General features: G+C 41.1%; 1 protein-coding gene across 4 annotated transcripts in view; it reads left to right on the top strand.

Annotated features, from left to right (window-relative positions):
- BRDT (bromodomain testis associated) overlaps positions 1 to 12,326 on the top strand; it is a 73,741-nt gene that overhangs the window by 19,528 nt on the left and 41,887 nt on the right. For 2 of the 4 annotated variants that reach the window (XM_070746577.1, XM_070746575.1), the window contains exons 3-6: positions 1,846 to 1,983; positions 5,577 to 5,706; positions 9,525 to 9,682; positions 11,739 to 12,095. In XM_070746577.1, coding sequence (XP_070602678.1) covers positions 1,846 to 1,983; positions 5,577 to 5,706; positions 9,525 to 9,682; positions 11,739 to 12,095 — 783 coding nt within the window. The remainder of the gene's footprint in view (positions 1 to 1,845; positions 1,984 to 5,576; positions 5,707 to 9,524; positions 9,683 to 11,738; positions 12,096 to 12,326) is intronic. The other 2 variants (XM_070746574.1, XM_070746576.1) reach the window with 1 other exon arrangement.

Raw genomic sequence — 12,326 nt, 5'->3', positions numbered from 1 at the left:
ATATGGCTCCGTGTGCCGCCTTTGGCACGTGTGCCATAGGTTCTTCTTCACTGCCCTATATAATGTGACAGCCCCTTAGTTCAGCTATACGAGGGGTAGGCAAAGTTGGCTCTTCTATGACTTGTGGACTTCAACTCCCAGAATTCCCAAGTCAATCATGCTAGCTCAGGAATTCTGGGAGTTGAAGTCCACATGTCATAGAAGAGTCAACTTTGCCTACCCCTGATTTATACAGATAGGTCTCCCCTGATACTCAAGTGGTTCTGAAGTTCATCTATATTCAGGCCTTCATCTCCATCTCTGTTATTAGCTGTGCCATAATACATTTGGACCATTGGGCCTTTACAAATCTTTCTGGGCCTTTGGGGTCGTGCCCCCCCCCCCCGCCCAGTAAAGGCTAAATCCCTCAGACACATGTCCATTTTTGATTCCTGACAAACTCAACTTGTCAGTTTACCCAAAAAAGAGCTTTCAAAGTTACTGCCACCTTGCATATCTGGTGTTGGACCTCTAGAGAAACTGTCATTTTAGCTTAATGTAACAATTTAGAGTTGGAAGTTACCACTGGGCCTGTTCTGCCTATTTGGATTTCTCAGACAAGACACTTTAAACAAAAATTCTGCACGTACAACTATTATACCATCAACCTTGGCTTGTCCACTGTGGCAGGTTTTTGTCTATGGGCTTTAAGACTTAAAAGAACAATAGGAAATGGGGGCTTTTAAAATTACTTTTCTGCCTACCTTTTACATCTGGGGTATCAAACTCACGGTCTGTGGGATGGATCCAGTTTCTAGGATGCTTAGATCTGCTCTACTGGGCTGGGCTGGAAATAAAAGGACTGGCCCATTTTTGGCCCTTAGATGGCTGCTCGCCATTAGCTTGTTACTTGAATTTTCCTTTTATAAATGTAATGTTTATAATGTCCATGTATTTACTAATAATTTAGGTTTCAGTAGGACCTTGGTTGACTTATTGTTTTATGTTAAAGATATTATTGCAGGCAATGGTATTGTTCCCATGAGAAATCCTTCTCAACTTCTCCATATTCAATAGAATAGAATAGAATAGAATAGAATAGAATAGCATAGCTAAACCAAGTCTACAGAGAGGGGCGGCATACAAATCTGATTAATAAATAAATAAATAATAAATAGAATAGAATAAAAAAGGATAGAATAGAATTCTTTATTGGCCAAGCGTGATTGGACACACAAGGAATTTGTCATTGGTGCATATGCTCTCAGTGTACATAAAAGAAAAGACATATTTGTCAAGAATCATGTGGTACAACATTTAATGATTGTCATACGGTACAAATAAGCAATCAGGAAACAACAAATATTAATATAAATCATAAGGATACAAGCAACATGTTACAGTCATAAGTGGGGGGAGATGGGTGATAGGAACGATGAGAAGACCAATAGTAATAGTAATTCAGCCTGAGTAAATAGTTTGACAGTGGTGAGGGAATTATTTGTTTAGCACAGGGGTAGGCAAAGTTGACTCTTCTATGACTTGTGGACTTCAACTCCCAGAATTCCTGAGCCAATCATGCTAGCTCGGGAATTCTGGGAGTTGAAGTCCACATGTTATAGAAGAGCCAACTTTGCCTATTCTTGGTTTAGCAGAATGATGGTGTTTGGGGAAAAACTGTTGTCTTGGTGTGCAGTGCTTTATAGCATCGTTTTGAGGGTAGGAGTTCAAACAATTTATGTCCAGGATGTGAAGGATTCATGTCAGGTATGTATGTCTTGGATTTACAAGCTATGCTCCTTAAATCTACAACCCTTGTATGTTGTTGTTTTTCCTCTGCTTCTTATTTCTTTTTAAAACTTACAGGATTATTACAATATTATAAAAGAGCCCATGGACTTGACCACAATTCAGAAACGTCTGGAACATCGCTACTACAGCTGTGCTGAAGAATGTATTGAAAACTTCAAGACAATGTTTGCAAACTGCTATTTATATAATAAGGTATCTACAATGGATGACCATATCTATAAATATAAATATTTCTGACAAATGTTTGGTCGGGGTACAGTTGGTTCTTATTTAGTGACTGCTTTGTTTAGCAACTGTTCTTATTTATTTTATTTATTAGATTTGTATGCCGCCCCTCTCCGAAGACTCGGGGCGGCTCACAACAGCAATAAAAACAATATAGCAGTGGAACAAATCTAATATTAAAAACATATAAAACCCCATCATTATTTTAAAAAACCAAACAGCACATTTATACCAAACATAAAACAAAATATTTAAAAAGCCTGGGGGAAAGGTGTTCCTAGTTACGATGAGGATGAAAAATTAACTTTGCCACCAATCCTCATATTTACAATCATTGTAGTAAAGCAAAGGAAAGCTGAAGTAAGACTATAAGCACAGTTCCAGTTTCACTTAGTGACTGTTTCATTCAATAAATGAGCTGCCAGTCCCAGTTGTGGTTGCTAATTGAGGACTACCTGTATTTGAGTCATTCTGTGTCAAGTGGACCAATTTTAAAGATCATCCCCACCTTACCATCTCAGATTTTGATAAAATTTGGGACATAGTTTCTTTATGATATAAAACTCTGCAAAAATGACATTTTGGGCCAACATCCAGAAGCTGTAAACGTGGCAGTTTCAGTAGTATGTTGGAGATATTTGGAGAACCTGCACACCCTGGAAGGTTGTATAAACTGGCAAAACCCCATGAACCTAGTCCTCTTACTTTTTACATGGTTCAGACTCTAACTTTGCAAAAAAAAAAACCCTCAAAAATAAATTTACAGCAATTTTCAGGCTGCTGTAGTTTCAAAACTACTTGACCTTTCAGGCTGATTTTTGGCAGGTGTACTAACTGCACAGTTGCAATGAGGACTTCTAATTTGCAGTATTTTCCTTCAAGTTGCTGAAAAAATATTACAGTTCAAAGTTAGTACTTAATGGTTTCCCCAAAAAATGTTTTGCTATCTTTGATGCCCTGTTTGATCCTGTGGGACAGCTTCAATCCTCTTCAATTTAGCAACATTAGAAAGACCAGATTCTCTTCTTTAAGAATGTATTGTTTTAATTTTGGTGTCTCTTCACTTAAGGATTGAAAATAATGTCCTCAACTGTTTGCGGGCAGCCTGTGATTTCTGCACTGTACCCTTGATACAAGTGCAGTAAAAGTGATTCTTTTTTCAATAAGCAGCACTTTTTAAAAATAAAGAACACAAGATGTTATTAGACTGTGTTCAGGAAAACTATAAAACAGGAATGTTTGTTAGGAAATGGAAGGGTGAGGCCAGGTTTCAAATAAGGGTCCAAAAAGTGAGTTTTTTGTCAGCATTGTTGCATGATAGAGGATACAGGCCCATTGATGTTTCTAATGGCTGTATAAGTTAATTAGTGCTTTAAACATGCGTTGGTCCATGGTGGCTCATCACCAAGAGGTCACGCCCAATAGCCAGGCATGTCCAGCCACGGGTGGGGCACTTGGCACATGTTCCCAAGCCTGAAGGTGGGCACCTTACACGAGGTTCCCAAGCCTCTTTTGGGGGTCTTTGCCTAGGTTCCCAAGCCTAAAGGAGGTGTTTTAATGGTTCCCAAGCTGTAGTAAAACATCAGTGCTGCAGAGACAAGAATTTTTCACTGATTTTTCTTTTTAATATGTTTGTGAGTGACATAGGGGAAGGTTTGGTAGGGAAGGTTTGCCTATTTGACGATGACTCTGAAGTGTGCAATAGGGTTGATATTCCTGGAGGCGTCTATAATATGGTAAATGATTTAGCTTTACTAGATAAATAGTCAAAGCAATGGAAACTGCAGTTTAATGTTTCCAAATGTAAAATAATGCACTTGGGGAAAAGGAATCCTCAATCTGAGTATTGTATTGGCAGTTCTGTGTTAGCAAAAACTTCAGAAGAAAAGGATTTAGGGGTAGTGATTTATGACAGTCTCAAAATGGGTGAACAGTGCAGTCAGGCGGTAGGGAAAGCAAGTAGGATACTTGGCTGCATAGCTAGAGGTATAACAAGCAGGAAGAGGGAGATTATGATCCCACTATATAAAATGCTGGTGAGACCACATTTGGAATACTGTGTTCAGTTCTGGAGACCTCACCTACAAAAAGATATTGACAAAATTGAACGGGTCCAAAGACGGGCTACAAGAATGGTGGAAGGTCTTAAGCATAAAACGTATCAGGAAAGACTTAATGAACTCAATCTGTATAGTCTGGAGGACAGAAGGAAAGGGGGGGACATGATCGAAACATTTAAATGTGTTAAAGGGTTAAATAAGGTTCAGGAGGGAATTGTTTTTAATAGGAAAGTGAACACAAGAACAAGGGGACACAATCTGAAGTTAGTTGGGGGAAAGATCAAAAGCAACATGAGAAAATATTATTTTACTGAAAGAGTAGTAGATCCTTGGAACAAACTTCCAGAATATGTGGTATATTAATCCACGGTAACTGAATTTAAACATGCCTGGGATAAACATATATCCATCCTAAGATAAAATACAGAAAATAGTATAAGGGCAGACTAGATGGACCATGAGGTCTTTTTCTGCCGTCTTTTTCTATGTTTCTATAATTTTAGCTGGGGTTTGGGGTAATTTATACTGTCCTCCAAATGCTATAGTTGCTGGTACTGGAAGAACTGCTAGAATATGCTGTTCAGGAATCCAACAGGAATCTCTTCTGCTAGGCCAATCTGTGCAAGAGAAAAGATTCAGTAAAGCAACTAGCAACTCAGGCTAGTTTGCAACGACCTAAAAAAAGGCAAATTTTCAAGCAAAAGTCTTGTTCGAATTTTGCGAACCAAAAATAAATAAAACCAAGTTCATTTTTGTTTCCAATGATGAAATTGAATCTTCACGATCTGCGCAAGAGAAACGATTCAGTAAAGCTTCCACAATTGCTGGAACTCATGAAAATCACCGGTTTATTCCAATTGACGTGAACCAAATTTCATTAAGTAGAGTGCCAAATGATTCTTCCTCCCTTGTTGCCAAGCTTTATAAGTCAAATGACACAGTGAGTGTACCTGGGATAAATGGGCCTGAACTTCAGCTTGGTCAGTAAATTGCCTGTATTTATGACAACGAACGGTGGATTGGCAAAATATGTGACACATCATTTGTAAAACATGATGCCTTGATCAACTTAATGCATCCATGTGGGCCTGCACAACCATTTCATTGGCCTAGCAGAATAGATTCCTGTTGGATTCCTGAACAGCATATTATAGCAATTTTTCCAGTACCTACAACTACAGCACTTGGATGACAGTATAAATGACTAAAAAACGCAGCTAAAATTATCAGTGAAACATTCTTGTCTCTGGGGGTTAGGTGATGATACTACAGAGTCTGGTAGCGAGTTCCATGCATCAACTACTCGGTTACTAAAGTCGTATTTCCTGCAGTCGAGTTTACAGCAAATTTAACATTCAAATTTAAAAATGAATTTAACATTTGTAAATCTCACTTTACTGTTCTTTTTCAAGTAATCTTAACAGTCAATTGATGTTGATCTAGCACTTTTATGAGCAATTTTACCATGGACAGTAATAGGCTCCAACATTTATCTTGCAGCCTGGTGATGACATTGTTTTCATGGGTCAAGAACTCGAAAAAGTATTTGTGCAGAAGATTGCCCATATGCCCCCAGATGAGAAAATAGTGGTGACCAATAAAGGGAAAACTGGGGACGGAAACACAGACGGTAAGAAATGCTTGGCGTGATATTTCTAAACAGATATGGCTTTCTAAAGTATTTTTCTAAAATCTTAATAGCTGGGCAGAAGCCTCTGAAAACACAATTGCTTTGGGGAGGGTGCGTGTTAGACAGTTTGGTATTCAGTCTTACCAGTAGTAGTTTTTGCTGAATTACTGAAGGATAAAGAATACAGTCATACCTCGTCTTACGAACCTAATTGGTTCCAAGGGGAGGTTCGTAAGACGAAAGGTTCGTAAGACGAAACATTGTTTCCCATAGGAAACAATGTAAAGTCAATTAATCCGTGCCACCCAAAAAAAAAAACGCAAAAAAATGCTGCCGCCCGGCTGTCACCTTTTAAAACAGCCTGGGGGCTTCTCAGCGACCTCCCGAACGCCGAACGCCAAACCCGAACTTCCGGGTTCGGCGTTTGGGAGGCCGCCGAGAAGCCCCCAGGCTGTTTTAAAAGGTGACAGCCGGGCGGCGGGGCTTCCCAGCAGCCTCCGAACGCCGAACGCGGAAGTTCGGGTTTGGCGTTCGGCTTCGGGAGGCTGCTGGGAAGCCGCCAGGCTGTTTTAAAAGGTGACAGCTGGGCTGGGGGGCTTCCCAGCAGCCTCCCGAACCCCAAACTTTTGCCAAACTTCCGGGTTCGGGGGGCTGCTGGGAAGCCCCCCAGCCCGTCTGTCACCTTTTAAAACAGCCGTGCGGCTTCCCAGCAGCCTCCTGAAGCTGAACACCAAACCTGAACTTCCGGGTTCGGCGTTGGGAGGCTGCTGGGAAGCCCCCTGACTGTTTTAAAAGGTGACAGCTGGGCTGGGGGGCTTCCCAGCAGCCTCCCGAAGCCGAACGCCAAACCCGAACTTCCATGTTCGGCGTTCAGAGGCTGCTGGGAAGCCGTGCAGCTGTTTTAAAAGGTGACAGCCGGGCTGGGGGACTTCCCAGCAGCCTCCCGAACCCTGAACCCGGAAGTTCGGCAAACGTTCGGGGTTCGGGAGGCTGCTGGGAAGCCCCCCAGCCCAGCTGTCACCTTTTAAAACAGCCGGGCAGCTTCCCAGCAGCTTCCCGAAGCCGAACGCCAAACCCGAATTTCCGCGTTCAGCGTTCGGAGGCTACTGCGAAGCCGCGCGGCTGTTTTAAAAGGTGACAGCCGGGCTGGGGGGCTTCCCAGCAGCCTCCCGAACCCCGAACCTGGAAGTTCGGCAAAAGTTCGGGGTTCAGGCGGCTGCTGGAAGCCCCCCAGCCCGGCTGTCACCTTTTAAAACAACTGGCGGCTTCCCAGCAGCCTCCCGAAGCCGAACGCCAAATCCGAACTTCCGGGTTCGGCGTTTGGAGGCTGCTGGGAAACCCCGCCGCCCGGCTGTCACCTTTTAAAACAGCCATGGGGCTTCCCAGCAGCCTCCCGAATGCCGAACCCGGAAGTTCGGGTTTGCCGTTCGTAACTTGAAAAAAGTTCGTAAAAAGAGGCAAATTTTTTCTGAACCACGGGTTCGTATCTCGAGTTGTTCGTAAGACGAGGGGTTCGTATCTTGAGGTACCACTGTACTGCACTTTTTAAGTTGACATTTTATAAAAGCCCAGGAAAGTGAGGTTGGCAACCATATACCTGTTCTGCCGGCGTGTCTCAACCACCCGTAATTACAGGGTAATTAGTCCAGGAAGACACACACCACACAATAAAAGGAAAACCCAAAAGGTTTTATAAACAGAAAAACAGAAACAGCTCCCTTTTAAATGTCAAAGGGATTTTCTGGTACACACAAGGCATAGGTTAAATGCAGTCTAATTGCTCACCCAATAACTGGGAAATTGAGTCCAATTCTAAAGTCCAGAGAGTCCACACACACAATCCTGAACAGCAAAAACCACGATCTTGATGAAACAATGAATCAGATAAACTGCCATGAGGCTAAAACACCAAGCTGCACTTTTACCTGTAACACTAATTATAGCAGCCCGGATTCAGTTCAAACACTTTTATATAGTTAAAGATGCTTTGTACTGACAGGAGCAGATTTTTCAGTTCATGTTTGCAGAGGCCCCACTCAAATTGGACAAGAGATAACAAACAGCCAGCTGAGAGGCAGAGCTAATTAGCACGTTCTTCCATAAATCACACGCATCCCCTTAAAGATCTCCAGGTTTCTATTCTTTCTCATTCATTGGCATCTCTGCATGACTCTTAAAGGAGCCACAGCAGTTTCTCAGCACAGCAGTTCTAGAACTCTGGATCTGAGTTCTCCACCATGATGAACATTAAAATTCCATGCCTCTTTACCCAGAAACCCTTCCTTATAAACAGACTGGGTGTGGTTAACTTTCTTAGAGCTATACTGACTAGACTTTCTATCATAGACTCAATTTCTGAACTTTTTCCCATAAAGATATTCCTGTCTGCTTCTTGAACTTCTGACCTGGGCATCTAATAGGGGCTCCTGATCCCCAATGTCCCCTTCCTCCTCTGACTCAGACATCACCATCCTCGGGGTTTCTGCAGTCTCAGGAGGTTCCTCAGGTTCCAACTCTCCCTCATTCTCACTCTGACTCAGTAGTCAAGAACACTGGCCTAGGGTACCAAGGCGGACCCAGTTCATCCTCCCCAGAATCTGTGACTAACTGACCCGGTCGTAGACCACTTACATTTTTCACATACAGTACTCTATGGTTAGTACTGGTACTTTCTTCTTCTCTTTCTGACAAATTGATTTTTCTTTCTTTCTCCTTCCTTACACACTAGGCTCTTAAAGGGAGACAAGATTATTGTTTGCCAAAGTCTGACTTATTTATTGTTCCAAAGGTTTTTTGGAATTATTAGTTCATTCGGTAATTCTTTCTCGTGGGATTCTTCCATTTCCTTATATCATGCATAGTAAAACCGTACATCATGACCTAGTTGCTAACATATAGCTAACATATAAATAACATATTTTGTATATAGCTACATCTTTGGTACTTTTTAGATAATCATCTGTATTCAAATTAGCCATGACAGTTCTCTTCTATTAATGTGCCATTCTTTAGATACTATGGTAATATACCGTTGGTAGAAGCATCATTTATTTATTTATTTTATTTATTTATTGGATTTGTATGCCGCCCCTCTCCGGAGACTCGGGGTGGCTAACAGCAATAATAAGACAGAGTATAACAATAATCCAATACTAAAAACAATTAAAACCCATTATAATAAAAAACCAAACATACATACAGACATGCATAAAATTGTAAAGGCCTAGGGGGAAAGGATATCTCAATTCCCCCATGCCTGGCGGCAGAGGTGGGTTTTAAGTAGTTTGCGAAAGGCAAGAAGGGTGGGGACAATTCTAATCTCTGGGGGGAGTTGGTTCCAGAGGGCCGGGGCCGCCACAGAGAAGGCTCTTCCCCTGGGTCCCGCCAAGCGGCATTGTTTAGTTGACGGGACCCGGAGAAGACCCACTCTGTGGGACCTAACTGGTCGCTGGGATTCGTGCAGCAGAAGGCGATCCCTGAGATAATCATTTAGGAACCAATGACTCAAATTGGTATTTTTTGTTTCAGTCATATAAATATTAAATATCCACAGTTATATTCCTATTGGAGTCTATAGTATTTAAGTCTTGTCTTGTTCCATGCTGAAGTAAAGCAGATTTCAGTGGTAATACTGTACAATAGTACAGTAGTACTATGTAGTACAATGAATACAATAATTTAAATTGTACTTATTGTATAAAATGGTATAGTCTTGTGGCTATGAAAGCAGGGAAAGAATCGCAATGGAGAGTCTAGCCGCTTTATGTATGAATGCTACCAGAGCCCATCACTAACACATTATCACTTTGTTTTCTTAGCTGCTGAGCAATCTGATGCAAAAACACCACAAATCCAGCAGAGAAAAAAATGTAGAAAAACCAAGCAGTTCCAAATGAAAACAGTGGCACCACAACTGAACACCGCTGAGCCTTCTCCTTCTTCCAGTATCACACCAACATCTGAAGCCACTATAAAAGTAAGATTCTCTGGATTTCAGTAGTTAGGAGCTGTGAGGTTGATTGGAGGTTGGCTTCAACCTTTTGTTTAGGAAATGAGGAGTAGAAATGGTCACAGTACAGAACTGCCTGATAAGAACTTGACTCAAGATTGGTTATCCAAACTTTTAGCTTGCATGGCCCTCATTAAGGAAAGATAAATTATTTAGCGGGGTGTTTAAAGTACTGTATACAAACTGAGCCTTGGTGGTGCAGTGGTTGGAGTGCAGTACTGCAAGCTGCTTCTGCTGCCTGTAGTTCAGTAGTTCATATTGGCTCAAGGTTGACTCAGCCTTCCATCCTTCCGAGGTGGGTAAAATGAGGACCCAGATGGTTGGGGGTGATATGCTGATGCCGTAAACCATTTAGAGCAGTGGTTCTCAACCTTTCTAATGCCGCGCCCCCTTAACACAGTTCCTCATGTTGTGGTGACCCCCCAACCATAAGTCCAGTGTCAATTCTCCCAACAGAGCTTTAAGCTGATTGGCAGGAAGGTCAGAGGGACGTGCCCCCCCCACTGTAAACACCTGATTGGTTGGATTGTAAAAATACATTCCAAGGCACCAGAATCATAGTTCCCTCTAAGCTGAGCAGTGAGCAATCGCTCACTTAAAAATCATCATCAACTCAGAGTTTTCCAAACCTGCCCAGAAGCCGAGAGGGAAAGAGTGAGAGGGAAGGAGAGAGAGAGGAAGAGAGAGAAACAGAGAGAAAAAAGAGAGGAAGGAAAAGAGAAAGAAAAAGAATGGGAGTAAGGAAGAGCGAAAGAAAATCAAAATCTACTTTGAAACTAGCTCAACTATTTAAGTGGCATTTTGATATTGATAGAGTTGCCCTATTATGAGCTCACTGTTATAGACACACAGTACAGTATTTTATTTTGAAATTCTCTGAGGCAAAACAGGGTGGGGGGTTTGTTTGTTTGTTTGTTTGTTTATTTATTTATTTGTTTATTTGTTTATTATTTCTGTGCCGCCCAGTCCCGAAGGGACTGCCGCTCAAACACTATACTTTTCCGCCCACCCCCCAAAATAATTAGAGGGAACACTGACCAGAATAGAAGCTTTAGTTCCTAACACCATGGGAAATTTGTCTTTTTCTGCAGTCTTAGATGACCCCTGTGAAATAGTCATTGGACCCCCAAAGGGGTCGCAACCCCCTGGTTGAGAACCACTGATTTAGAGAGTGCTGTAAAAACACTATGAAGAAGTATATAAGTCTAAGTGCTATTGCTATAATAATGTATATAAATAGAAAGCTTCTTTTATTTTTTTATTATCTTTTGGGGCCACATATAGCCTTCGGGCTGTGGGTTGGACATGCCTGATCTAGAGGACATCATCTTGAGGAAGACTGTTTTAGATAAGCACTCATTTCTTCAATTACCTGGTCTTTCAGAGGTTAAAGAAGTGTATGTCTAGTAGGATCAGACTGTAAAAATGTAAATATTAAAATAATATACACTGCTCAAAAAATAAATAAAGGGAACACTTAAACAGCACAATATAACTCCAAGTAAACCAAACTTCTGTGAAATCAAACTGTCCACTTAGGAAGCAACACTGATTGACAATCGATTTCACCTGCTGTTGTGCACATTCAACTTTGTACAGAACAAAGTATTCAATGAGAATATTTCATTCATTCAAATCTAGGATGTGTTATTTCAGTGTTCCCTTTATTTATTTGAGCAGTATACTAAGAGGAAATGTTATATCCATTCATTTATTCATTTCGTCTCTTTCTCCTTACCCTTTACTCTCTGAAATGATGGTACAGTACAGTGTTTAGGCCAAAGAATAGTTTATAAATCTGAACATTTTGAAAAAGTGTTTTTTCCCCCTAACATATTTGAAAAAATATATTTTTATTTTGACAAAAAATAATAAATGACTTCAACTAAAATATTAGTAAGTTTCTTATAGCATCTGGGGGAAGAGGAGGGTTTTTAAAAAAGCTACCCGGGTATTATATTTAAATTTTGACTGTCGTAATCCATGTATCGTAAACCAGCTGTACAATTCTCTCTTTAATAAGCCATATTTCTGTAATGAAAAGGGTGTAAAAAGGAAAGCTGATACCACTACAGCCACCACCACCACAAGCAGCGAATCTTCTCCAGTGCTCCTTGAACCCAAAATAATCAAGATCTCCACTTCAGAAGAATTCCTGTCCGAAGAAGCCTCATCAAATTCGTGGCAGCCAACTAAACCCTCAGAAAATATAGAGCTAGTAGATCCACTGGAATACTGTAATGAAATTCTTATAGAATTGATGTCAAACCAGCATGCCGCCTATGCTTGGCCATTTTGCAAGCCAACAGAGATCACTGCTTTGGACTCTGAAGAATATCTCAATATTATTAAATGTCCTCTGGATCTCGGAACTATTAAAGTAAGTGGGTTTGGCATCATAAATGGAATTGATTGCTCTATACAGGTGGTCCTTGACTTCTGACCAGTTGCTTAGAGACCGGTCAAACTTACGATAGAACAAAATAAGGTATTTCCGATCAAGTTTCACTCCCCTGACGGTCATGTGATCACATTTTGGTTGCTTGGCAACCAGAATGAATTTACATCCATTTGCAGTATCCTTTGGTCGAATTACTATGATTACATCTGT

This window comes from Erythrolamprus reginae, chromosome 3, assembly GCF_031021105.1.
Source record: "Erythrolamprus reginae isolate rEryReg1 chromosome 3, rEryReg1.hap1, whole genome shotgun sequence".
Taxonomy (NCBI): domain Eukaryota; kingdom Metazoa; phylum Chordata; class Lepidosauria; order Squamata; family Dipsadidae; genus Erythrolamprus; species Erythrolamprus reginae.
The sequence above is the reverse complement of the archived record's forward strand: the minus strand, read 5'-3'. Positions and strand labels throughout refer to the sequence as shown.